The 27688-nt window shown below is 44.8% G+C and overlaps 1 protein-coding gene across 3 annotated transcripts in view; it reads right to left on the minus strand.

The window, feature by feature from the left end:
- Positions 1-643: 643 nt before the first annotated feature.
- Positions 644-27688, minus strand: part of LOC125705906 (aryl hydrocarbon receptor nuclear translocator 2-like) — a 28176-nt gene continuing 1131 nt past the window's right edge. For 2 of the 3 annotated variants that reach the window (XM_048972250.1, XM_048972252.1), the window contains exons 2-19: positions 26555-26669; positions 26348-26395; positions 24399-24612; positions 23546-23759; positions 15386-15488; positions 13634-13687; positions 13307-13392; positions 11471-11547; positions 10917-11051; positions 10733-10807; positions 9486-9637; positions 7218-7290; positions 7000-7123; positions 6631-6730; positions 6374-6512; positions 6055-6205; positions 2045-2190; positions 644-1859 (exon numbers count right to left, since the gene is read on the minus strand). In XM_048972250.1, coding sequence (XP_048828207.1) covers positions 1761-1859; positions 2045-2190; positions 6055-6205; positions 6374-6512; positions 6631-6730; positions 7000-7123; positions 7218-7290; positions 9486-9637; positions 10733-10807; positions 10917-11051; positions 11471-11547; positions 13307-13392; positions 13634-13687; positions 15386-15488; positions 23546-23759; positions 24399-24612; positions 26348-26395; positions 26555-26669 — 2105 coding nt within the window. In that variant the 3' untranslated portion in view covers positions 644-1760. The remainder of the gene's footprint in view (positions 1860-2044; positions 2191-6054; positions 6206-6373; positions 6513-6630; positions 6731-6999; positions 7124-7217; positions 7291-9485; positions 9638-10732; positions 10808-10916; positions 11052-11470; positions 11548-13306; positions 13393-13633; positions 13688-15385; positions 15489-23545; positions 23760-24398; positions 24613-26347; positions 26396-26554; positions 26670-27688) is intronic. The other variant, XM_048972251.1, reaches the window with a different exon arrangement.

A 27688-nucleotide genomic window follows, 5' to 3' on the forward strand; every position in this document is an offset into this window, starting at 1 on the left:
AGTTAAATCAAATTGTAAGGCAGGAAACATATGCTTCCTATGTAGGAGACCCGCCTCCCATCAACCGATTGTACCAGCCCTGCTGCACCCAGACAGGGGCCCTTGGCAAAGTTTTACTACCCTTACTTCACCTAGCAGGAAAATTGATTATCATTTCTATGGGAGGTATTTTCTGCAAAAAAAAAAAAACAAAACAATGAAAAGCAGTGATCCGTAGCTCCGCCCACCGCCTCACTCCGATTAACATATTTGCATGTTGCAAACTTGAAAATGAAAAAGTAAAAGCAGGAAACAAAGTCAAATAGAAAAAATAAAACACAAAAAGGTTTTTTAGTTTAATTAAAGAAAAATTCACATCTGACTTTTTAAATCATTCTGATTTCGCAGAAAATACCTCTCATACATTTCACTTCCTCTGCAAAAAGGTAATTTGGGGTACAAGGCTACCGTCTATTCTGCTAGAGCCGGCCGTGTTCACAGGGATATAGAGCGTTTAAGGATGAATACTCCGAAGCAGGGCTTCACGTACGACTCAGGCACGCCCCGGCCAAAAAGCATGGGTCCACTGATGATGCTGTGTTCTTATGACAGCATAGGCACACGTTAGCATGCATTTCATAGCATTGCGTAATTAAATAGTCGATTGTATAGTCGATATTTAATTGTCACAAGCACATCTGTGCAGTCACACAAAAATAATCACAGTTACACAATTTTTATACAAGTCCAGACATAAAATACATTAAACTAAACATTAATACACTGATTAACTTTATGCACAGTGATATCGATAGTACATAAAATGCGTATACTTTTTCCATGTACAAAAACAGTGATGTATAAATCACGCTTTATTTACAAAAACTCTGACTTGATCTAGCAAACCTATGGTGACTCATGATTGGTCATCCCACTACCAAATGTTACACAATACATTAGTGTTTCCCAACCCGGTCCTCAGGGACCCACAGACAGTCCATATTTTTGCTTCCTCCCAGCCCCTGGTAGAGCAAAAACGTGAACTGTCTGCGGGTCCCTGAGGACCATTTTGGGAAACACTGCAACACTGCAATACATACATCTGGCCATGCATTGCCATGCAAAATAACCAATGCTGTTGTCTGTGAACAGTGAAAAAAAAACGATATGCAAAGTGCAGCAGTTGTGTTTCATGCTGCTCAGCCTGTGTAAGGACCTTCATCTCACAAAGAGCTGCTGCTGTTGCCTTTTCCAAATCTAGTACAAACTTATGCTTCTTGTGTGTTTAGTACTTCACACTATCGTACCCAGCGTTGCCTTTGAATCCTACTGTGTTAAACAAAAGCTGTAATTAGTGATAAATGGTAGACACCCAAGTTGGTGCTGCTTGTGCAGTGTTTTGGGACAGATTTTTTGTGAACTGTGTAAACAGTGATCTTTAGTCAACGTCCGTCACGGACACCCGGAATATGGAAACTGAATGCAGTGAAACTCTTCTGGAATGTAAACAAGGCAGAAACGCAGCAGCACACAGTCACTGTGGCACATAACTGATTGTTCCGTCAGGTGATCAACACTTACAAGTCACACGTTACTCATCAGTCTTGTTTACGGATTCCACTGCGATGATGGTACCGTCTCCCTTGTTTACGGGGACGGGTGTGTTTGTTGACCTTCACAGGCACGGGGGAGTTTACTGACATTTTTTGATGTACCATTCTTTTGAGCATAAAGGCAAACAGAAACAGACTCCTCGGCCATCCTTTCCATATTATTGGAAGCTACTCGGAAAAAGGCGGAAACATTCCCAAGTCAGCAAAGTCTTCAATGTTGTAATTGGCTGTTCCTTGTGTTGGATCCCCAGCCAAAGGCAGCATGTCCTAGAAGCCAGGAGAGAACTGGTTATTCGAACTCGGGAAGTGTGCATAATAGATGCTTCGAGATGATTGTGACCTGGCAGGTTGGGTTTCCACAGGTGCCTAGCCAGCTGATAAACACCCTAATCTGTTAAAAACAGGTACAAATACACTGGGGTTTTAAAGCCACAGCTGAGATATGTGTTTACCTGGAAGACCTCTGTCTGCCCAGGTTGGGTGTGGCCGTGCTGATCGCCGCCCTGCTGGTCGTGGTGCTGCCCCTGCCACTGTGACCACACCTCTGAGGGCCGGCCCTGGAACTGGACCCCATCCTGACCGCCTTCATCTGCAACATCAGTAATTGGACGTGGCACGTATAAATCCGGAGTGGGGCTCGGTTACAGACCAGGTCGGTGCTTTGTGGTGAAGCCAAGGGATGCACAACATCCTGCTCCATGCTAAAGCACGTCTTTAAAGAACAGCCCCAGTAACTATTTTATTTTGGTGTTTATAGGAGAACAGGCTCAGGTAGTCTTCACGCATGGTTCATCGCAATGAAAATCACTCCAGTGGCTAAGGAAGAGTTATGAGAAAAGCAAACTTAATCCACAGATGAAACCCGAGTCTCACGACGAGGAAAACTAATCCTCGGTACAGTGCGGCTCCTAGTCGACATTCGCAGTAGCTGACAAGGCTGTGGATATTAAGGACACAAAGGGCAAGAATCTTGTTCAAATGACTTTTTATAAACAACTTTTGAATTACAGCTATTAGCCAGACACTTAGCAATCTCCTCCGAAGGCTTTTAAGGCTCCGCTTCCTGAAGGTTGATGTGATTACCTCATCAGCACGGTGGCTCTTACTGGCCAGAGCTGTCTGTGTCTGTGTGCCTAATCAGGAAACATTCAACGCTGCCCCTCCCACGTGCTCCTCATTCTTTAGGTTGCTAGTGTCCTTCTGACAGGACAGCGTCAAATTTGGGCAAAGACGTCGAGTAAAGAAGGTACCTACGGACACCTTCCGGTCATGTGCACAACTGAGGCAGCGCACAGTGGAAAACACTTGGCCACTCATAGCAACCTAAAGTGCGTTAGTACAACAGTGGCCCAGTCACTGGTTGTGGTGCATCCCAATGTCCCTTAAGAGTCTTACACTGCTTCTCACATTTCCAGCAAGCTGGGACCAGTATCTGAGGTATGCACGGCTCACCATCACAGAGTATGGACCCAACATGCAGCGATTTACCTGCTCTGATTTAGCGACTTGCGCTAAGCGTTACTCAAAGAAAGATGCGATAATTCTACGAACACGAAAGGAACTTTCTGCCATCAGAGACAGATGAGGTGACCTTGGAGGTCTGGATGCACATCCTGGTGTGTGTGCGTGTGTGTGCATGCCTGGTTACAAATGGTTGACGATGAGCTATTACTATAACATTGAGGAATGCTTTAACTCGCTGTATTTTATTGATGGTGTGTGTACACTTATGTCTTATGTACAGAGCAGAAGACAAATTTACCTAAGCCTTAATTTGTTATAAATATGCCGTGCAAGCCTGAGCGATGAGATCACGGCATCTGGTATTCATATACTTGATGGAAGCTGGTAACAGCCCTCCTGATTTAAGAGAGACCTCAGACCGGTCAGCACAGTCTCCTCATAAGCAAGGAGGCGCGCAGTCCACGCCCCATCTGTCACGACACTCTGCACTGCCACTTATACCTTTTTTGTGACATTCTACCATGACGCACACATGTCTTCTGAATACGAACTGATTAATCAGTAATAAGTCAAATGGAAGAAGGCAAGATCTAACCTGAAATTTTTGAGAACAACAGACAGATCCTGTCAGCGTAGCTGGAATGATTATATTAAATGTAAATAGAACCACAATAATAATTACAAATTGGAATAATAATCTACATCCTCAGCTTGGGGTGTGCTACATCCTCACCTTGGGGTGTGTCTACATCCTCACCTTGGGGTGTGTCTACATCCTCACCTTGGGGTGTGTCTACATCCTCACCTTGGGGTGTGTCTACATCCTCACTTTGGGGTGTGTCTACATCCTCACCTTGGGGTGTGCTACATCCTCACCTTGGGGTGTGCTCCTCACCTGATCCTAAATGCCCTACATTCGATCTGTCTTGATATTTTCAGCCTTGGCCATATATCACCACAGTGTAATCAACCTCAGTTTAATATGCCTTTGCTGGAAGATGTTGTGTAGAGCTTACGCCAAGCTTCAGTGCAAGTCCAGGGAAGATTCTTGCATGCTTTGTCTAAATGGAAAAAGCTTTTTGGTGAATAAGCTCTGATGATGTGTTTTTGAAACCTGTCTGGCTGCAGTGCTTCACTGGGAGTCTGAGAGCATCAGACATAGTTTTCGCCTAGGAAATGATCATTGGACAGATAGACTTGGAGTCTCAACTGGAAGTCAGGCGTCTCTGAACGAGATAGGATACGTCACCAATAACATTACTGCTGACAGGCCTCTCACGCTGTTGGCGACGATGGCTCGCAGCGTTCATTCTTTCTGCTGCATTTGCGCGCACAAAAGCCGTTTCGCTGGAACCCAGAATGACAGTTTATCGTTTCGTTCATCATCTTTCGCCAGTGACATTTGTAAATATTGTAAAGCTGCTATCATTGAGTTTTGAGTTCATTTTCAGGTTCACTGATTTTTAGCAGACCAGTTCGGCAGTTAGCTTGCTAACTGAGCTGTGCCGGTTCAAGCTGAGCTAGAGGCTTCGAAGCAGCCTGGCAGACAGTGGGGCTCATGCTGCGGACTTCATTCTAAAGAAGTTCTTTGACGAAGGAGAGCAGATTTGACACACAAGTAGCTGACCTTCTAAAAGCCTTTTTTTTGGTTATACTGTCCAGACTATACTGCTGTTATACTGCTTCCCCCATTTTTAAAAATCACCGTCTGCCACCGCTGGGCATTCACTGTAGGCTTAGCGAAGCTGCACTTATACCTAGTCCACTTCTCCATAGCTGTATGTCTGTAATGTGAGACTTGGCCTCGTTTGTATGTCGCTACGGACAAAAGCATCTGATAAATAAAATAAACGTGAATGTAAAATGTGCGGCTTGGGATATGCTGCTCTAATCAAAGCGGATACTGGATCTCCCAGTTCTTTTCAAACTTGTTTTCACAGACAACAATCTGATGGTCCCTGGTTCTAATTAGGATGCACTAAAATAGAATGTTTGGCAAGACTGATATGTAAAATCATTTCCTTTATATATCAGGCAAAAATATATATAAATATGCCCAATGTAATTTATATGACAATTCATATAGTGTTTGTGTATGTAACTGAATACCTAAAAAAATGAATTAAACATGTTTTAGTTGAAAAAAACAATTTCCCCAACAGCTAGAAGAGATCATCATGACTTAAAGAATCTATTATGGGTGTTTTGTACTTTCCTAACATAAGCAGAATGTTTATAATCCCTCAGGAAATTAAACAAATAATTTTAAAAAGGGGGGGGGCATAATTAATTTTCCGAGAAAAGAGGAGGGAGGTTCCATTATTTCTAACAAGGGTACAGATATGGTTTCTTCACACACACACACACACACACACACACACACACACACACACACACACACACACACGTGTTTGCATCCATATCTTTCTGGGGACCATCCAGTCATTCCTACGGGCAAAACCCTAATACCAGCAATGACACCCCTATCCAGCCCTGACTTTAACCATAAGTAAACATTTTTTTTTAGTTTTTTGATTGCAGTCACAATATTTTATAAAATCGAGTTTTCCCTTGTGTGCCCATACAAAGTCAAAATAACAGGTTTTTATCAAATTGTTAGGACAATTGGTCCCATTTCACAAGAACATTAGAAGAAACCTGCTATTTAGATAATCTATAAATCACAGCAAATCACATTAACCCATTAATGCCTTTAAATTACTGAAAACCATCTCAATGAATAGCTTTTATGCCTGCAAGCCACACAAGTAACTCTTGTAGTAAATTAAACAAATGACAAATAATTTATTCACATTATTTTAAAGCTTAAAAAAGAAAAATCCCAGATATATAACACTAACATTTGGTAAAATCTAACTATCTTCATGTGTAAATCCAGCTTAAGAAGCATTTCTAGATAATTACACCACACATGCAGATCTCCAGCGTCCAGCTGAGTGGCTTGCAGTGTGATTGGCCAGTGAGCCAAGCATCTTACCGAATGGAGCACCACGATTGGCCAAGCTGCTGTAGCCATTCCCACTGGGGGACGATGTGGCTGGACTGGAAAGAGGGCTGTATGGAGATGGGTCTGCCGTGTAGCTGTGACTGGAGCCAATTTCGAAAGAAGAGGACTGGGTCTTCCCAGACTGGGGGGGGGGGGGGGGGGTATAAGACGGTATTCCAGTGAAAGCCAGGAATTACAAGCGGCCGCTCTAACAGGACACCACAAAAGCAGCACTCAGAGTGGAAATACAACTGAATGAGTGTGTTTATCAGCAGACCCATTCACCTTAGACACTCCAGAGCCATCTCACCTGCGAGGAGAAGGGGGGGCGGCTGTCTGTCCAAGTCACGGGGGCTGGGTTAATTTCCTGTGATATCTGCTCCAGATTCTGACCAGTGGGGGTTGATGTCTGGATATCAGACACCCCAGGAACATGAATAACAGAGGAACTGAAACACAATGGCGTCATGTAAGCCAACAGGGCCGCCTGGCTCTTAGGGTCATGACTACTGCTGACATCACTGCTATCGCAGAGATCACTCTAATTTATATAGGATATCTTTATACCCAAAGGTTTTCCCAGCATGCCCTGCTTCAAAGGGACTGCCCTGTGGGAAGAGCTGCTGGCTCCCCAAGGTGGATGATGGCCCCATTATCTTTTTGTCGGCTGCAGAGAGAACAGTGTTAGACCCGATGGTGTGCCAAACAATGCAATATCAACATTACGATAAGCGTTCCATTGGAATTTAAGTAACTAAAAGCAGTGGATGATTTTTCAGAATGAAAACAGAGCTGCTATTCTTTAGCGACAAGTTTTGTAAATAACACAAGTTCTTGCAGGCAGTCGCTGTTATTTACAAATGACAGTTAGCTGCTCTTAATGACTCTATGGCCTCTGATGTGTTTTCTATTAAGGGGAAATTCAAGGAGTCCTACAGCCTGGCATCCCAGCGTACACCTCTACAAAGCGAGCATCTGCTTCCTGGGAGAACATGCCATCCTGCTTCTCCAGGGTTTTGCCTGCTTCATGGACCCCTGCAGCTGCACCAGGGATGGGGACCTGTGGGTTTTAAGAGCATGAGGCTGTGCTGCCATGAGCAGGGCATGGGGGGCCAGGGGGGGGCAGGCATTTCTGCTCAGGGGTTGGTCAGTACCTGGGTGAGGTCATAGGCAGGAGTGCTGGTCTTCTGCTGTTCCTCCAGCTCGACCTGCTGCTGCTGGAGCTGCCTGTGAACATGGAGCCCCGGGTCACCGATCCACCCCAGGGCAGGCCGGAGCCACCGTGACCTTCACTTTGAAATTAAAATTCCTCTTTTCACATGTTCAGATACCCTCATCCTTCAATGGTAAATGGCCTACAGAGGTGGGTATTTCAGGCCAGAGGGTACAAGTCTAAACCAATCAGCCAATTGAGTATGAAGAGGCACAGTCACAGAGGACTCAACTGCTTGGTTGAAACAAATGGTGTTTAATACCAAAAACACAAGGATCATTCATGTGGTCTTGGCAAGACTGGTCTAAATAACTTGCTGCCTACGAATGAACTTGGGGCACAATGAATTGTGGGATTGGTCTTATTTGGTGAGGATACAACTGATGTATCCTTGATATTTGGGGTGAGGCAAGAACGACATTTGAGGATTTTTACCTGACAATGGTCTTCAGCAAAGGAAGTGGATATGAAACGGAGAACCGAGAACACGAGTGCAGTCAAGCACTAAGAAACACCTAAAATCTCGGTCTGGACTTTTACTCTCTCGACCTGATGGCTTACAATGTAAAACTTCAGAAAAATTGATATTTACTAAAGCAATCATTCTGACTGCAATGTTTGTCCTCAACTTTCACAAACAAATTTCAAAACAATCCCCATCTGCTTAGGGAAACTCCAGAAATCTGGTTAACATATTTACACGTGGACCCATATCAACCACAAAAACACATTACTATGGTTTACAGAGAAAGCTCTGGAATGCGTGGCTTACGTTAGAGAAAAAAGTGACTACTGCTTCCTGTGTGCGTAGTGGTGTCATGGTTATGACCTTTGACCTTTCATGGTTCCATAACACAATCCAGAGCTGTGCAAAGATAGGTAACTCCCAAGGCCTATTTCATGTTAAATCCATTCGAGGTAACCAACCACAGATGTTGGTTACACAAAAAGGAAACATCTAATCCTTTCAACAGTAACACTCATTTCAAAAGTCTAATATGGAAAGAGTTCTGAAGTCTTAAGATACACGAAAAGCTGTGAACCTCACTAGTTTGACATTTATCTTCCGTTGTATGCAGTAATCCCTTCAACAATGTTAGCTGCAGGTCAAAAATATTCTATCACTCGACACAAAGAAGAATCACCGCTTTTACCAGTTGAATATGTTATGGGAAAACCAGTTTCAGGACTAAAACAAACAACAATCCCACAAGTCTAGAGGAACATACAAGCAAGCATGGAGACCTGAATCCCAAAGGGTTACAGGTCCTAACATGTTAGATGGATCTTTCACACGTTTGTAGGCGTTTCATATGCTACACTAGTCCTCTTTGAGGAGCAGAAATCACACCCCAGCATAGCAGTGTGGTGGAGGTCACATGACCCACGAAGCCTTGCTCACACATTCATAGAGCACAGAAATGTTTGTACAGCTAATTCAATCTCCTCACCAGACTTCACTGCACATTAGCATGTATCAGATTAATGGGGACCATTGTGCCGAGGAGGAGGCCAGCATCTGCTTAGCGCATGGAGGAAAGGGTCACGTAAGGATGGAAGCTAAGAGACGCTAGCTATTTACTTTGGGCGAGCAGGCCTCATCCTGGAGGATTTGTTTAGCTAAATTGATGTTTGTTTCGCCCCAGGTTCCCAGTTCCAGGCTCTGCACGTTTTCCAACGGAACCTTCCCTGAAGCTGTTCTGGCCTCTGGATCGGGAATATCAACAATCCCACGCACGCCGCCTGCTGTTACGCGTCCACAACACGTGAAACGATTTGCCTACAGCAAACAAGCTGTTTATTCCTGAGTTCTACCATTAGGGTCAGGGGTCTTCATGGTGGAAAGCTAGTACACAAGCCCACTATGAAGATAATAATAATTCAAGAAGTTATTTTCCATTTCAGCGCCTTATTAAAAACATGAATCAAATGGAGGCCAACATCAATCTATGCTTTGAGGCTGTTTAAATAAGAAACATTTTTGGGCAGTTTAAATAGATCCCGGCAAAGCAGTACTACGTTCTACTGAGGACTGGAGAAAACATGTTCTGAAGAAATGTAAGGATATTTCCAGCTTCTGGGCAGTGAGACAGCTCTGCAGGTTCATTCATTTGCCAAGGCAGGAACACAAGAAAACTGGTCACAGAACCAGCACAAGGTCTGTCCTGGCTTAGATGCTGTATGTATTTGTTGGAATGGGGGTTCTTACTTGATGTTGGTGTTGGTGCAGATGATGTACTCAATCTCATCTGAGTAGGGGTTCTGGAACGTGAAGCTGCTGGTTCTGATAAGCATCCATTCTCTGGTCTTCAGACGGAAGCGGTACATGACGGAGAGGACCTGACCTTTCAGCTTCACCACCTAGGAGGAGCGAGAGAGCTGGACCACCAAATTCTGAGGAGGTGTGGTGATAAAGGGGCTTTGGTGGCTCCGAAAACAACATCCCAGTACCCATCCATCCATTACAGGCTAAAAAGCCTGGGGGCCAGGATTTAATGGGTTTAATGGCAGTCCACCTTGGAAAAGCACGTCCACTCACACAGTCACACGGCACAGTCAATTTAGAGATGATGGCTCAAATAATATAATGTTTTTTGACTAACTGGGGATGGGATTTGAACCCGCAGCCCGCTGGTGCTACCCAGTGAGCCACCCTGCCACCAGTACCACATATAATAAAAAAGAAAACAAATAAAATAAGAAAACATAAATGAAAAATAAAGTCTGTCACTGAATAATAATAATATGATGTTTCTGTGTCATGCATCTTTTCTGTGCTTGCACTCATTAACTTAGGTCATTGACCACTTGAGCCCCAGAACTAAGAGTGTCAACCTGTTGCCTGTGGAGTACAGCGAGTTGTCTTGGCTTCAGTCCTCTGAAGGTAGGAGAAAAAGTTCCCGTCATACTCTCACTCTGTAAAGTTAAGATTCCTCAGCAGACCTACCGGATACCAGTGCCGCGAAAACACTCCCTCAAGCATTGGGTTATATCCCAGTCCACAGCTGGAGGAAAGAGCTTCTTATGCCAAGGAAGACGTTCGACTGAGGAACGTCTTCCTAACTCCACATGACTGACCGTGTCACCAAGCAGTCACCCAAACGAAGAGAACGGTGAAGAGTAATGTCTTCAAAGGCTTTTTTTTTTTTTTACTACAAATGTCCTTACAGACAAAACATGAACTTTGTTTTATAAGAGCTGGTAGCATAAACCAGTTTCTCATGGCATGACCCATGGACTATGCCCATCTGCTGGTTCTGGTCCATCAGGCCAATGACTCCTTAAGCAGACTCCAGTTAGGATGGAAGGTTCAGAATGACTACCAGCCGCTCTCCTCTCAATGTGATGTTTGTCGTCATCAGTAGATGCTAGGGCGTTATTACTGGAGCGTAAACTGGCTTCCTGTCATTTCCTAAGGGGGTCCTTGATGAGGAGCATTCGGGAGAAGAAGCCCACCTGTTGGAAGCTCTCTCTGAGGTGGCCCTGGTCCTCGGGGTGGCAGAATTCAAGGATTCCTTTGCCCAGTAGGTCCTGTGTTAGACGGGAGTGCACAGTGATCAGAGAGGAGCGGCACCCCTTGAGTAAGAAAGGCCTGAAGACTGAGACACCCCATCTTCCCTGACGGGGGGTAGCGACTTGCCTGCGGCTGGTATCCAACAACGCTGATGCAGCGAGGATCCACGAAAGTGGTGACGCCGTCCAAGTTGTGCCGTGAGAGAAACTCGGTGGGAACCAGTAGGCCATTGGTGTCCACAGTGACCGGCGAGCTGGTTACCTGGCAAGACAGTGTCACATAGTGTATTATGGAGGAAAGTACGATTTAGCACTACTGAAGAGAGCTTACATAAAGCTGACATAAATGAATAAATCCACTAGCGAACAACAACAACAATTAAAGGCTACACAAACAGTCGGCTTTAGGGACATGTGAAAAGTGAGGTTTTTGTTTTAGGTTGCGATTCAGTGGAAGGGATGCTGTTCCGTGTTGAGCTGAAAGCAAACTGCCACTCAGAGCTGAAGTCAGCAAACCAACGTGGGAGCAAACGCAGAGCCTAACACGGCCACGGACAAAGCCAGGATGGCAGAGCTGGACCTTCAGAACATCTCCATTCAGAGACGGACTTCAAACGCATGTGGGACAGCCACGCCCTCGAAGGGACCCCGGCACCAGGAGCCGCACGTCCTTGAACACACCTGCAGTCTGCCGATCGCCACCAGGCAGTACTTGCTGGTCTGTCCCGGTTCGGCATCTTCCTCAGGCATCGTCACACCTCAGAAAGACAAAGAAGGAACAAGGGTCACCTGCTAGTGAAGGCCGAATGTGACAGCTGAACGCCGGCAACCCCACACCCTATTCCGAGCTACCGGAGCCGCCCCACATTACAACCTGCCTGAGCAGACTTCAGACTCCCACCAGACTGCTATTGTTATGGCTACAGTTTTTATGACGTTGCATAAAAGATTACACCGTCCCTTTAAGGAATTTCAAAGACAGTCCCTCACAAGCTTGATCCACTTGAAAGGGATGCCCCCCCCCCTGCACAAATGCTCACATATCTCCACTGCCCTTGATGAGCCCATGATAGTACAGCTACCCAGGAAGGAGCTCTGACTCCAAATGAGCAATTCATTAATAGGTGTATCTGTAAATCATAGTTAACATTATCCATTATTGTTCACTCCTGACTGGTTCAGGCCCGGTCAATCTATGCGAGTGCGTGGGTCATGTGTATATTATGTTGTGTCCCCACAATGTGATAAAAAAACCCTGTTATTTTGACCTTGTGAGGACCTTTTATTCGGTCCCCACAAGGGGAAACTCAACCGCAATCAAAAAAAAAAAGTCTTTTATTTTGTTTGGTTACTTATGGTTAAGTTTAGGGCTGTGTAGGGGTTAAGACTGCAGCGTCCCCACAGAGATATGAATACAGACATGTGTGTGTGTGTGTATATATTTCTGACCATTATCATCTCAGCACTTCCTCTCCATATCAGTCCATCAGCTGACTTCACATCAAAACGTTGGCATTGAGACTGAACTGAATGAAAGTTCCTTCAGAAGTAAAATAACAAATGTTGCAGCCCTGAGGTTCCAGAATTTCTCAGGTCTTCATGAGTCGCTCCCCTCGGGTTATAGCAGGCCTTGACTGACAGGGCACGCTAATCCCAGCCAGCGAGCCTTCAGAAGCACGCCAGAGGTCTCTCCTTAGGGCACGCTGGGAGGGGAGCCAGCCACACTCAGATCAAAATGCCAGAGCATTTCCGAAACCTATCCCCATCCTAACTGCGGCACCGCAGAACTCATTTGTTGTTTATCGTGACTGTGTGTTGTTTCTTGACGAGTCCTGCTCAGTTTCACCGAGAATACAATACAACAACAAGCGAAATACAACAAAGATGCACATACGACGGGTCGAGCTGTGAGGAGGGGGCAGTGAGAACAGGGGATTCCTCTCTCTGTGGGTAGACCAAAGGCAGATTCCTTGTCTTATGATCAGCCCAACAAAATACAATTTACAGTAAGCAGATCCTTGTTTTAGCCTGAAATCTAAATATTTGAATGGGATACTGCAGGTCATTATCATTCATTGTTGTCTTTAATTAAAACATCCACACACGCTGTCAGTTTTAGACTTGCGGGGTCTTCTGGGGTTAGTTTTGAAGTAAAACATGGTGTCAGGCAGGACAGCCTATCATGTGACATGTGTTCAACGGATGAGATGCCATCAAGAAACATCCGCCCTCTGTAAGCAAACCACAGCGGCCAAACCGCTCAAACTGCTCCCCCTTGTCGTTTTTCCTGCGTCGTCGGAGACCACTGTCCCATTTCATGCCGTCATCCTCATCTCAACTAACTGTCCTCGGACGACGGGCTCCCTGGATCAGAATTCCCAAGCAGGGAAACAACCCGCGACAGAGGCATCTGGGTGGGCACCCACAGATGGGCGAGGGGGGAGCAAGTGGAGATCGCCGGCGAGCACAGATGGCTCATGTTAGACAGGGCCATTTATTTTTCAGAGCGGGAGGTACCTGCAGGCGGCCAGCTTTTCACATATCCTGTGCAGTGCACAACCAAGTACTCCGGTTCCCCGTCCTTGGAGGATCCAAGGCCGACCCTGTGAGGATGACAAAAATGAAAGCACTTTCTGACGCACCCTCGAGGAAAATATATTTGTTATTTTCACGGACTGAACACATTCCAGGTCTGAAAACCCAGTTTAGTCTGGTTTGTTGAGGCCAGGGGACCAATGAAAAGGAGCCCTGGGAGGGATGTGTGACTGTATATCTGCTGGATTTGTAGCTGTGGTAGAAATGGGGCTCGGGGGGGGGGAGAGTGGGGGTCATGACGGATCCTACCTGTACCTCTTCCTCACGTTGGACAGTCGGTGTTCCAAAGAGGCCATGCCACACCTGGGGAGAACAGAGAGGGCCAGACTTAAGAAGCAAGACCTCAAAGAAGCGAACAGATCGCAGATGGTGCTTGCTGGAGGGGAGGATCTCTCACAGGAAGCAGCCCCAGTGCAACCCTGAGGCCCGAAATGTTCAGAAGCCAGTGGAAGATCAACTAATACCCCCCACACCACCTTTTCCTCATTGTAAATGCAGCTGTCAGATAATATTTACATACATAAATACAGGGTCGCCAACGTCGGTCAGATGGCTGAAGTGAGATTTTCAACTCGAGACAAGTCTAAGCGTGAATTTACCTGTATGTAACAGATTAGGATGTAATAGTCTGTAGGGTTTGCAAACCACCCCAACGCTTTTGACGTAGCTTATTGAGTAATATAGATTTGCTGTAAGATTTATTTCGTGAGAATCAGCAACCCTGCTGATTATAAATGCTGATAAACGCCTCAGAAACAGCCACAGTGTCATATCAGTACTTGCTGCCCCCCCCGAAGATGTTTCTCTCTGCATCCTGCTGGGCTGTTGAATGAGCTAAGGGCTGAATTTCCACCAGATGTGACCCGCACCTTTCCACCGTGAACGTGTCCAGGGGTCACGGCACCAGCATCAAGTCCACAAGAGCCTTGAGGCGAGAACCTGAGATGAACACGTGGCCCTGGCCACACAGGGAGCTACACTGCGCTCTTCTGCCAGGGGCTCAAATCGGTTGGGGACATCAGAGCACCGGCGTCGCTCCGTGGGGGAGCTTAATCTGAAGGGCTTCTCATTGGGGTAAAGCTTATTCCTCCAGAATTTTAGTCGGACAAACAGCAAAAATTCATTTGATACATCAAACACTTTAAACTCCAAGCAAAATACAGGATTCTCTACCCTCTTAGACACCTGCTGTGCATCACTCCCAACACGGGAGGCTACCAACCACAACCGGGACAGTCTGAACAATCCGGGGCCAAAATACTGCTGAAACATCAGCGTCAGCAGAACAGGCAGGGTGGCTTACAAAGGTGGTGGGGGGCTGTGATACACAAAACAGCAACAACCGCAAACTGAAATAACAAACCAAACTCCTCTTTTCAGGCAACTCAAAAACCATGGTGGTGGTGTAAGGGAGTACCAGAGTAAAATGTCCTGTGGCGAGGTGACTGGTGCGTGTGCCGGCATAGAAAGCACACATGGGGCCCACAGCCCGACCGTGCGTGCGCACGCACACACACACACACACGCACACACACACACACACACACACACACGCATGCATGAGGATGAACACACACGCACAAGCATTAACACACACACACACACACAGACACACACTCACGTACACACATACATAAACATACAGACAAACATACATACATACATGCACATGCAAGCGCGTGTGCAAACACACACACACACACACACACACACAAAATCCATGTTTTCAAATCTTTGTGGGCATCGTCCTTTAATTACTATGGACAAAACCCTAACAATGACACCCTCAACCCCTACCCAGGCCTAACCTTAACCATAAGGAAACAAACAAAATACAAGACTTTAGATGTTTTCAGTTTTTGGATTTTTATGAAATTGAGTTTCCCCTTGTGAGGATCAAAAAAATGGTCCTTCACAACATGAAAACAACAGGGTTTCATCACATATGGTCCCCACAATGTAATACACACATAAACCCCCCCCCCCAACACACACACACACCTCATTCTGCAGATAAATGAGCGTCTGGAGCCCATACACATCCGCATGGATGACTGCTGTCCCTCCTTCTTCACTGTGCCTGTCTTCAGGTCTAGAATGCGACCTGGAATGAGAGAACACACACACACAGACACACACACACACACACACGTGTCAGTATCACTATTTCAGTTAAACAGAATAAATTCACAGAGCAGGTATTGAGGTTTTCTGGTTTTATAATACTTCGAATAACTTCTAAAAAATGTTTTGTGCCAAAGCAAATATTAAGTTTTTTTTACAATCGCTAACAAACATTTCTCCATACTGAAGTTACTTTTTCAGAACTCTTCACACACTTTTGCATCAATAATGCAGCTTCGCCCAACAGTCGATCCCCCCTCCAAAATGCACTAAGACCATTAAAGGACAATAGATGTTCGTTGTTTAAATTCATACAAGTAATAAAATAAACACTGGCGCACAGTCTCACCAACAAGAAAACATGGAATACAGTCACTCAAGAAGCACTAACAATAAAATATGGATAATTTTGTCTGAGAAATCTGATCTTTCATTTAATTAACGTTCCGTTAGAGATTAACATCCTTTTCACTACACGCTGAATGAATCAAACACGTCAATCAGCTTCATCTTTATTTTTATATTTTTGCATCCATCCATTTTCTGCGCACACTGGTAGGGTCATTGGGGTATAACCCTGGGTGGGGCACCAACCCATCGCAACTTAGTCATAAAAAAAAGAAATAAAAGAAAGCAGAAATTAAATACAAATAAGAAAAAACTGTTGGGAATCAACACTCCTGTGATCATCATGAGAATTGTCTGATATCTGGCCACAATTGACCTTCCGTTCCATTTCATTCACCTTCACTGACATCTTGCATGTTTGCTGAGCACCTAATATATCCCAAACTGTGACACGCAGCCTTTAAACTAGGTAGCCAGCATTCGGACGTTTTGGCTCATCTCTGTGTGTTTACCTTATATATTTACTTCTTCTGTCTGCCGTCTTGCACATGACCTAAGAACCATGTTGTATAGGCCAACGGTTGGTTCATCCATCACTAGATAATAAAATTATGACGTCGGTTCCTGTCCTGCCCGGGACATCTACTCTTTTCAATTACGCTCTTTCCTGTCCTTCTACCACACATTCGTTCACTCTCCTTCCTCAAGAAATGTCTCTCACGTGATCCATGTTTAGAAAGAAAATCATTCCAAAAATGTTTTTTTTTTATGGTAAACGGGATTGAAAACCAGGGTGGAGATTCAGCTGAGACGCCAATCAGCTACGTTTGCTTTATTTTATCTTTCATTGTATTATACAGGTTTTGTTTAGATTTTCAATACTTTCCAAGATCATAGCTACAGAAATGTAGCAGATTGCATTAATTCAGTTTATATTGTATTTTAACAGTTTTGAAAACAGCATGGAAGCATGTGCAAGATGGGCTCTAAGTAAGTAAAGTTTTACCGGAGATGGAGTCTGCATTTTGTGTCATAGCCATGAAAGATGAAGCACAGGTTAATCCTCACAGACCGCTGTTGTGTTAACTCCGTGAGGTTGTCAGTATGGAGAAATGCTTGTTTGCAATTACAAATCTTTAATACTTGAAATTAGTTAAAATTTGTATTTGGAAATTCAAAGCAATTTTTAGGCATGTTATTATCCTTGTGGACATGCATTCTCAATACAACTGCAACACACACACACACACACACATTTGTATCCACATCTTTGTGGGGACCATCCATTCATTTCTATGGGAAAAACCCTAATCGTAACAGTGACAACCATAACCAACCAAACTTAATACAAGACTTAATAATACAAGACTTCTGGCATTTTTAGTTTTTGATTGCAGTCACAGATTTCTATAAAATTGAGTTTCCCCAGGTCCTCCTGACCCTAATCAGTTTCACTAGTTAGATAGTAAATGGATGTTCTTATGATGATATTAGATACAGCACATGTTGACTATCTTCATCTGACCTAATGGAAATGGATCTATTAGAAGTCAAGATTGTGGGAATCCCACTGCTCAGAGCACAATGGTGCAACAGGGATCACATTTGCAAAAAAAAAAAAATCTTTGTTCTTTTCTCTCCTCTAACACAATCAGGCCAAGAATGCTGTTTTCCCCCTAAAAGTGCAAAAGGTGACGGTAATCGAAACAAACACAAAGTCACACAGATTTTCCATCGCAAGGACATGAAAAACAAAGTGTCTGAGTTCACAGACCTGTCGGCTAATGTGATGACGCTTGCCTGCATAGTTCTCCCCTGGAAAAAAAACAGGGTTGAAAAGCGAAATCTTTACTGGCAGTAATAGAGAAACAGGCCAAAAAAAAATAACACATCGCTGACAGATGTTTGTTGTTTAAATTCGTCAGAGAGGCTGTTTACAGTACAGCTTGTTTGACGGCGCTAACCCTAACCGGCTAATAACCAAACAGCTTGGCTAAAGTACAGCGCTGCTCAAAGCGAGCTCGGCCCTTACAGCTGCGATCCTCCACTGATTTATGGGACCTGCCCTCAGCCAGTGGCCTGTGGGAACTTTGGCTTGACTCAGCTTCTGTGCAACACCAGCAGTGGCAGGCATGATATGCCAGAGGTGAGAGGACAGATGTGGCAAACAGATGTCATTTCCCATAATCCTCAGCATGGGCCACTTTGGGCGAGCTACAAGACTGTGGGACAGCTCTGCATTTCATTGATCTGTTTCCACAGAAAACTGCGTACGAGTCAAAAGACAAGCCATGCGACAGAACAAAAAATATTATGTACTACACAGACTCTAGGACTATTATGAAAGGTGCAGAAGAATCTGGAAGATGTGGAAAGTTCAAAACATTTTAAATATGCATTTATATTGTTAGGACATTGAGTTGTTTAAAATTAATGCAGTTATTCATTATATTCCTATATATTCCTTCCTATATTTTTTTTAATGCTGGGTGAGTAATATTTTCTCTGGAATAAAAGTCCCTAAAATAGTCCCTTAATGTAGACATGAACTGCAGACCTCATTGTTCTAGCCTGGCAGTTCTCAAAACCACCCACCAGGGGGTGCTAGTCTGAGTTTCAGTCCTGTGGAGTCACGGCGGGTGGACGGGTAAGGAGAGCATAACTTGCACAGACTGCAGACACCGCCAGCAGAGGCCGGCCTCCACATCGACCACAGAAACCTTCTAAAGGGCTATTTGGGAGAAAACAAGAGGAAATGAGCTGCATCTGGGGGATGTGGAAAGCCGGGGCCGTCCAAGCAGCAGAAAGGAGGCCAAGGAAAACTCGCACAGGGTGACTTACGCGGCAAAGCGCTGCTTGGGTTTCCTTGGCAGGGAGCACATCTGCCCTGGACTTCACACACGGACATCATGAGACCCGGCGGCCCAATGGAGAGGCAGTACAGGAGCGCGGCGGTCAGCAAGAGCACGGCGGTCAGCAAGAGCACAGCGGTCAGCAAGAGCACAGCGGTCAGCAAGAGCACAGCGTTTACAACGGCCGCTGTAAAAGTCACCGGGTTCGGAGCCACAGCAGGCGGCGTCAGGAACAGGGCAACACATCCTAGTAAGCAGCATGAGCCAAAGCGCCGCCACCGCTAGCGGAACCTTACGCAGCACTGCATGGAAGTGAGAGGAACCGCCGTCTCTGAAAGCAGAGTGTCTGTCGGAACCGCGCCATGAACTTCAAAAACAGACAGACAGATGAGCTCATCACTGGGTGCCATTCACCTGCAGCACTGACTACTGTATCAAACCACACCTCACATTCATACCCCCCCACCCCCTGCCACCCCAATGCTGCTGGTCCTTTGCACTCCTACTGCATTGACAATAAAGTGCAGGGCACAACTTCCACATATTATATATACAGCATACGTTTATATGATTACTTATGTACGTATGTATGTATGTACGTATATATGTATGTGTGTGTTTGTTTATATATGCATGTATGCGTGTGTATGTGTGTGTATGTATGTATGCGTGTGTGTATGTGTGTGTATGTATGTATGCGTGTGTGTATGTGTGTGTATGTATGTATGCGTGTGTGTATGTGTGTGTATGTATGTATGCGTGTGTGTATGTATGTATGTGTATGAATGTGTGTGTGTATGCATGCGTGTGTACGTGTATGTATGCATGTATGCATGTATGCATGCGTGTGTGTATGTATGTGTTTGTTTATATATGCATGTATGTGTGTACGTGTGTGTATGTATGTGTGTACGTGTGTGTATGTATGTGTGTACGTGTGTGTATGTATGTGTGTACGTGTATGAATGTGTGTACGTGTGTGTATGTGTGTGTGTACGAATGTGTGTGTGTATGAATGTGTGTATGTATGCGTATGAATGTGTATGTATGCATGCGTGTGTGTATGTATGCATGTGTGTGTGTATGTATGCGTATGCATGTGTGCATGTATGCATGTGTGTGTGTATGTATGCGTATGCATGTGTGCATGTATGCATGTGTGTGTGCATGTATGTATGTATGTATGTATGTATGCATGCGTGTGTGTATGTATGTGTTTGTTTATATATGCATGCGTGTGTGTATGTATGTGTTTGTTTATATATGCATGCGTGTGTGTATGTATGTGTTTGTTTATATATGCATGTGTGTGTACGTGTGTGTATGTATGTGTGTACGTGTGTACGTGTATGCATGCGTGTGTACGTGTATGCATGTATGTATGCATGTGTGTGTGTATGTATGCATGTGTATGTATGCATGTGTGTGTGTATGTATGTATGCATGCGTGTGTGTATGTATGCATGTGTATGCATGTATGTATGCATGCGTGTGTGTATGTATGCATGTGTATGCATGTATGTATGCATGCGTGTGTGTATGTATGTGTTTGTTTATATATGTATGTATGTGTGTACGTGTGTGTGTGTGTATGTATGTGTGTGTGTATGTATGTGTGTATGAATGTGTGTGTATGTATGTGTGTATGAATGTGTGTGTATGTATGTATGTGTGTGTGTATGTATGTATGTGTGTGTATGTGTATGTATGTGTGTGTGTGTATGTATGTGTGTGTATGTATGTGTATGTATGTGTGTGTGTGTGTATGTATGCGTATGTGTGTGTGTATGTATGCGTATGTGTGTGTATGTATGCGTGTGTGTGTATGTATGCGTGTGTGTGTATGCATGCGTGTGTATGTATGCATGTGTGTGTGTATGTATGTGTGTACGTGTATGAATGTGTGTGTGTATGCATGTATGAATGTGTGTGTGTATGAATGTATGTGTGTATGCATGTATGTGTGTATGCATGTGTGTATGAATGTATGTGTGTATGCATGCATGCATGCATGCGTGTGTATGCATGCATGCGTGTGTGTATGTATGCATGCGTGCGTGTATGTATGTGTGTTTATATATGCATGTATGCATGCGTGTGTGTATGTATGTGTTTGTTTATATATGCATGTATGTGTGTACGTGTGTGTATGTGTGTACGTGTGTGTATGTGTGTACGTGTGTGTGTATGTATGCGTGTGTGTATGTATGCGTGTGTGTATGTATGCGTGTGTGTATGCATGCGTGTGTGTATGTATGTGTTTGTTTATATATGCATGTGTGTGTACGTGTGTGTATGTATGTGTGTACGTGTGTACGTGTATGCATGCGTGTGTACGTGTATGCATGTATGTATGCATGTGTGTGTGTATGTATGCATGTGTATGTATGCATGTGTGTGTGTATGTATGTATGCATGCGTGTGTGTATGTATGCATGTGTATGCATGTATGTATGCATGCGTGTGTGTATGTATGCATGTGTATGCATGTATGTATGCATGCGTGTGTGTATGTATGTGTTTGTTTATATATGTATGTATGTGTGTACGTGTGTGTGTGTGTATGTATGTGTGTGTGTATGTATGTGTGTATGAATGTGTGTGTATGTATGTGTGTATGAATGTGTGTGTATGTATGTATGTGTGTGTGTATGTATGTATGTGTGTGTATGTGTATGTATGTGTGTGTGTATGTGTATGTATGTGTGTGTGTGTATGTATGTGTGTGTATGTATGTGTATGTATGTGTGTGTGTGTGTATGTATGCGTATGTGTGTGTGTATGTATGCGTATGTGTGTGTATGTATGCGTGTGTGTGTATGTATGCGTGTGTGTGTATGCATGCGTGTGTATGTATGCATGTGTGTGTGTATGTATGTGTGTACGTGTATGAATGTGTGTGTGTATGCATGTATGAATGTGTGTGTGTATGAATGTATGTGTGTATGCATGTATGTGTGTATGCATGTGTGTATGAATGTATGTGTGTATGCATGCATGCATGCATGCGTGTGTATGCATGCATGCGTGTGTGTATGTATGCATGCGTGCGTGTATGTATGTTTATATATGCATGTATGCATGCGTGTGTGTATGTATGTGTTTGTTTATATATGCATGTATGTGTGTACGTGTGTGTATGTGTGTACGTGTGTGTATGTGTGTACGTGTGTGTGTATGTATGCGTGTGTGTATGTATGCGTGTGTGTATGTATGCGTGTGTGTATGTATGCGTGTGTGTATGTATGTGTATGAATGTGTGTGTATGCATGCGTATGTATGTATGCATGCGTGTGTATGTATGCATGCGTGTGTATGTATGCATGCGTGTGTATGTATGCATGCGTGTGTGTATGCATGCGTGTGTGTATGTATGCGTATGCATGCGTGTGTGTATGTATGCGTATGCATGTGTGTGTGCATGTATGTGTATGCATGTGTGTGTGCATGTATGTGTATGCATGTGTGTGTGCATGTATGTATGTATGCGTGTGTGTATGTATGTGTTTGTTTATATATGCATGCGTGTGTGTATGTATGTGTTTGTTTATATATGCATGTGTGTGTGTACGTGTGTGTATGTATGTGTGTACGTGTGTGTATGCGTGTGTACGTGTATGCATGCGTGTGTACGTGTATGCATGCATGTATGCATGTGTGTGTGTATGCATGCATGTGTATGCATGTATGTATGCATGCGTGTGTGTATGTATGTATGCATGCGTGTGTGTATGTATGCATGTGTATGCATGTATGCATGTGTATGCATGTATGTATGCATGCGTGTGTGTATGTATGTGTTTGTTTATATATGTATGTATGTGTGTACGTGTATGTATGTGTGTGTGTATGTATGTGTGTGTGTGTATGTATGTGTGTATGTGTATGTATGTGTGTATGTATGTGTGTATGCATGTGTGTGTATGTATGTGTGTACGTGTATGAATGTGTGTGTGTATGAATGTATGTGTGTATGCATGTATGTGTGTATGCATGTATGAATGTATGTGTGTATGCATGTATGTGTGTATGCATGTGTGTGTGAATGTATGCGTGTATGCATGTGTGTGTATGCATGTATGCATGCATGCGTGCGTGTGTATGCATGCATGCGTGCGTGCGTGTATGTATGTATGCATGCGTGCGTGTGTATGTATGCATGCGTGCGTGTGTATGTATGCATGCGTGCGTGTGTATGTATGCGTGTGTGTGTATGCGTGTGTATGTATGCATGCATGTGTGTATGTATGTATGTATGCATGCATGTGTGTATGTATGTATGTATGCATGCATGTGTGTATGTATGTATGTATGCATGCATGTGTGTATGTATGTGTATGTATGTACGTGTGTGTGTGTGTATGTATGTACGTACGTGTGTGTGTGTGTATGTATGTACGTACGTGTGTGTGTGTGTGTATGTATGTATGTACGTACGTACGTGTGTGTATGAATATATGTGTGTGTATGAATGTGTGTGTGTAAAAACTCACACTTCTCAGCTTTGAACAACAGCACCAGTCAAATAAAATCGTAGTTAGAAGCTGCCAGTAGGCGCCTTCCTGCAGAACTCTCATGAGCCGCCATCATAGGTCAATAGCTCCCCCTAGTGAAAGCAAAGTCAAACTTCTCTCCCATTTACTCAGATGGCCTATTTCCCTTCAAGACAAGCATCCATCTATCCATCCATCCATCCATCCATCCATCCATCTTTCAATTACTTTTTCCCCTTCAGGGTTGTGGGACAATTTAAGAACTAAAAAAATTATAATGTGTCAGCCTGACAGCAGCACACGGACACCACCAGCAAGGTCGCGGTGCAGCTTCTGCTTCCTACCTGCCATGGAGCTCTCCGAGGTGCTCAGCTGCTCCCTCAGCTTGTCCACGTCGTCCGGGTGCACCTGCTCGTACAGCGTGCTTCCCAGCCACTCGGACTGTGGCTGGTTCAGCACCGGCGTCACCGAGTCTGACACGTAGATCACACGGCCCGTCTCGGTCGCAACCACAAACAGGAATCCATCCGCAGCCTCCAGGATTAAGTGTTTCAGCTCCTGGGGGGGCAGACAGGACACACGGCCCCCGTCAGCAACACTCGACGTCACATAAAGTTCGGATCTGCAGCACCAAACAATGGCAGCAGCATGGGTCATACAGAAGAGGTTAGTCAGCCTAGAACCGTCATTGGACAACACTGGACACCTTTCCAACAAGGCGGTTCCCCACATTTCTGTCCTGCTAGCGCTGCCCTGGTCCAGCTGCGAGGTGGGGGCCACACAAGCTCACAGAAAGGGACCTGATCACCCAGTATCAATACCCCCCAACAGCCCCATCGAACACATTTGGGATGAACTAGAATGGAGATTGTGAGCCAGGCCTTCATGTCCAATATCAGTGCCTGACCTCACAAATGCTCTTCTAGATGAATAGGAAAAATTTCCCACAGACACACTCTAAAATCTTGTAGAAAGCCTCACCCACGATAGTTGTTATAGCTGCAAAGGGGGGACCAACCCTGTACTGATGCCCATGGACTTATAATGGGATGTCATAAACGTTCCTGTGGGTGTAATGGGCAGGTTTCCCAATACTTTTGTCCATATAGTGTATAATCACAGTGAACTTCTTTTGGATACAGAATGACCCTTCAGCTTTAGTTCCGCCAGGGGGGGGGGGGGGGGGGGGGCGTTTACCTGCTCGGTGAGGAAGGAGGGTTTATACGCCCCGTTGATGGAGGTGTTCCCCGCCCCACGCATGGTCTTCATGTGCGAGACGGCCATGCGCAGGATGGTCAGCTTGTCGGGCTTGCGGGCCAGAGCGCTGCAGGTGGGCACCATGTCCGACAGCTCCGTGATGTACTGGCTCATCTTGTTGCGGCGACGGCGCTCGATCTCGCTGTGGTTCTCTCTGCGCGGTGTAAGGGGGGGAGGGAGGGGGGGGGGGGAGAGGAAGGGGGAGGGGCAGTCAGCCCACTGGCAGAGCCTGCACCTTGGCCACGCCCACAGACCAATTAAAACCCAGCCGTACCGCACACCGTTGTCGGACGAGCAGCAGATCTTCAGAAGCTGACCGTATGATGAAGGTACGCAGTCTCAGTGCGAGCCCACATACGATGGGAAACATCTACGGAAGATTCTAGAAGCCGGCTTAACTAAACCCAAATCGCTCGTATGACAGATTTTTAAGGATTTATAAATTTTGCAGTACATACTGTTTTATTACTTTTTTTATACATTAGTATTACTTACTGTAGCTCTCAATGCAACTCATCTAACTGCCTGCATGTGGCGCCGTTTGACCTTTGTTTTGTTCATTTAAATGTAACTTAAGGCGTCATGGTGCAGGTTGGTAATCATATACAGCAGGGCTGGGGGACGTGATCCATGGAGGGCCGGTGTGGGTGCGGGTTTTCGGGATGACCTCTCAGTCAGCCAATAATAACGCAGTGGCTGTGATTGGCTGACTGAGAGCTCATCCCAAAAACAGCCCCCCAGGGATCACGTCCCCCAGCCCTGGTACACAGGGTACGGAGAGCAGAGGTGAAAATTTTTATGTCCCGAAAGTACAAATCCAGACCAAGTTTCTGTTTCAACCAACCAGTTGAGTTTAAATAGTCACAGTGTAACCAACTGGTTAGTTGAAACAAAAATCTTGATCTGGATTTTTACTTTTTGGACTTCAGATTGTGAGCAGAGGGAACGGGGGGGGGGGGGGGTTGCTGTAGTGACACACTAGCTTGTTTGGCCCCTTTGCATTCCTCTACCACCCATGCAGACTCGCCCTACCTGGCAAACCTTTCCTTATCAGCAGGACACTGATACACCATTCCCACCCACACAGTGAACTTCTACTATAGCCCAGTAACAGAAGATCAGTGGTCGCCATTTTGAGACAATCTGGGAGCACCACTTTGGAGATACCAGGCCATTTCACAGGCGTGTGAAATCAGGAGCAGCTGAGCAGGGAGGCCACCATGCGGACAAGCACTGTGGTTCAGCGCACTCACTCTACATGAGAGAGGGTGGGTGACGAATAGGGGAAAAATGCGATTTAAAGTGGCTGCATCCGCTTCTGAGCTTAATGCAGCAAGTCCCCAGCATACTGTCACAGGTCAACAGGAGTCACACCTGGAACAGACTGAACCTGGTGCAACGGCGAAAAGGTGCGCTAACAGTGAATTCTCGAACTGGAGATTAGAAATTAAATATTAAATCAAATAGGCTTCAACCAATCAAATACACTGTAAAAAAAAAAAAAAAAAACACTGTCCGTTTGGCAAGGAAAATAGTACAAAGAAAACTTCCTGCAGTGATTCATGGCTTGTTTACAGTTTATTCCTCCATCCACCAGAGGGCCTCATGATCTCTCTCTATTGCTCAGTTTACAAGAAACAGGTAAATGCTGAAAAAAAAAATCACCACAATGAGGTACAGAAGCTTCAAAGAGAAACAGAGAACAATCCTGAATAAATTTAATCCTGAAATAAAAAAAAAGCATTTAAACACCATCATGGAGTGAACAGAATTAGAAAATTATTATGGCAGATACTATGCCTAACAAACACCCACGTGCTAACTGTAGTGAAATGCGTATTCGCATATTAGAAGGGAGATAAGTGACAAGGCCACGTTTCCCCATTTACCTTGAAAACTTGCTGGGGCCTTCGCCGTCCTCCTCCTCCACATCCATCCTAAAAAAACGATGACAAAATGCAACGTAACCAGCAGTAACACTGACTTGGCCATTAAAATACTCCACTGATCACACCTTGCTGATGAGTCCATCAATGTCGTAGGCAGGCTACCGCCACAAGGAAACACGTTAATAAAAGTGACCAAGAAACACTCACCCCCCTGACCTCCTCTTGCTCCCTCGACCCTGCAACATGCCGGGCATCCTCGCCTGGGCCGGTCCAGCCCCCGCACTCGGCGTGGCCACAGACCCAGAGAGATCTGAGGCCATGTCTGCAACCCGAACGCAGTGCCAGGGCCATTAGCCTTCATCATCCTCACACAAGGCTATGCTTGCATCAACAGCATTCATAAGCATGACATGTTTTGTATGGACATTTAAAATAAAATAAATATAAATAAAATAAAATAAAGCAAAAATAAAACATTTCGGTTATAGGATTAACGACAGGATTCTACCAGAAACCAGTGAAAAATCCCCAGCCCCTTTTAAACAACATTAGCGATTCATTAATGGAACACAGGTCATACGATAACCAATAAAGGCTGTATGAACTGTCCTACTTGAAAAAGCTGTTCATGAACACGGTTCCCTTTCCCTGCTCCCAAAGACCTTGCATCATGCGATCCCAGATTCAGTTTCATCTCGGATATAACTGCAGCAGATACATGACATTTGTTTACGACAGTCTTTGCCAGAAGATGAATGACTCTTTAGTGCATCTTCTCATAGCAGTGGCAAACTGGCAGGACATAAAATTTCGTTCACAAGTGGTGGATGATCTCAGACCAGGGGCGTAGTTAGAGGTGAACTAACAGGGAAGCTGATGGCAAACTATTCATGATAGCACATTTGTTTGGAGGGGGCTAAAGTCCCCCTAAAATAGGCCAATGGACGCCCCTGTCCCAGACTCTCCAAGCTTTGAATCAAGCCTATGCTCTGCAGGGGACCCCAGGTGATCCCTAACTTGGCAGCTTCACAGGTCTGTCCGATTTAATGAGATTGAAAACTCCTCGTCGATAGCAACGCGTTTAAAGTCACCTTAACGACGTTTATTGAACAACTGCGGATCCAACATCTGAGCGACGGCCAGAGCTCACGGGGTATAAAAAAAGCGCGCGGTCTGAAGTTCCTACATGCACGATTAACACCCAGATCACATATAAAAACAAATCCGGATAAAAGCACACCAAGACAGGGCAGTGCATGAATTATTACGCAAATACAAATCATTGCATTCTGAAACAACTCCAAGACATGAATTCTTTAGATCACAATATAATATGATACG

This window comes from Brienomyrus brachyistius, chromosome 13, assembly GCF_023856365.1.
Source record: "Brienomyrus brachyistius isolate T26 chromosome 13, BBRACH_0.4, whole genome shotgun sequence".
NCBI lineage: Eukaryota > Metazoa > Chordata > Actinopteri > Osteoglossiformes > Mormyridae > Brienomyrus > Brienomyrus brachyistius.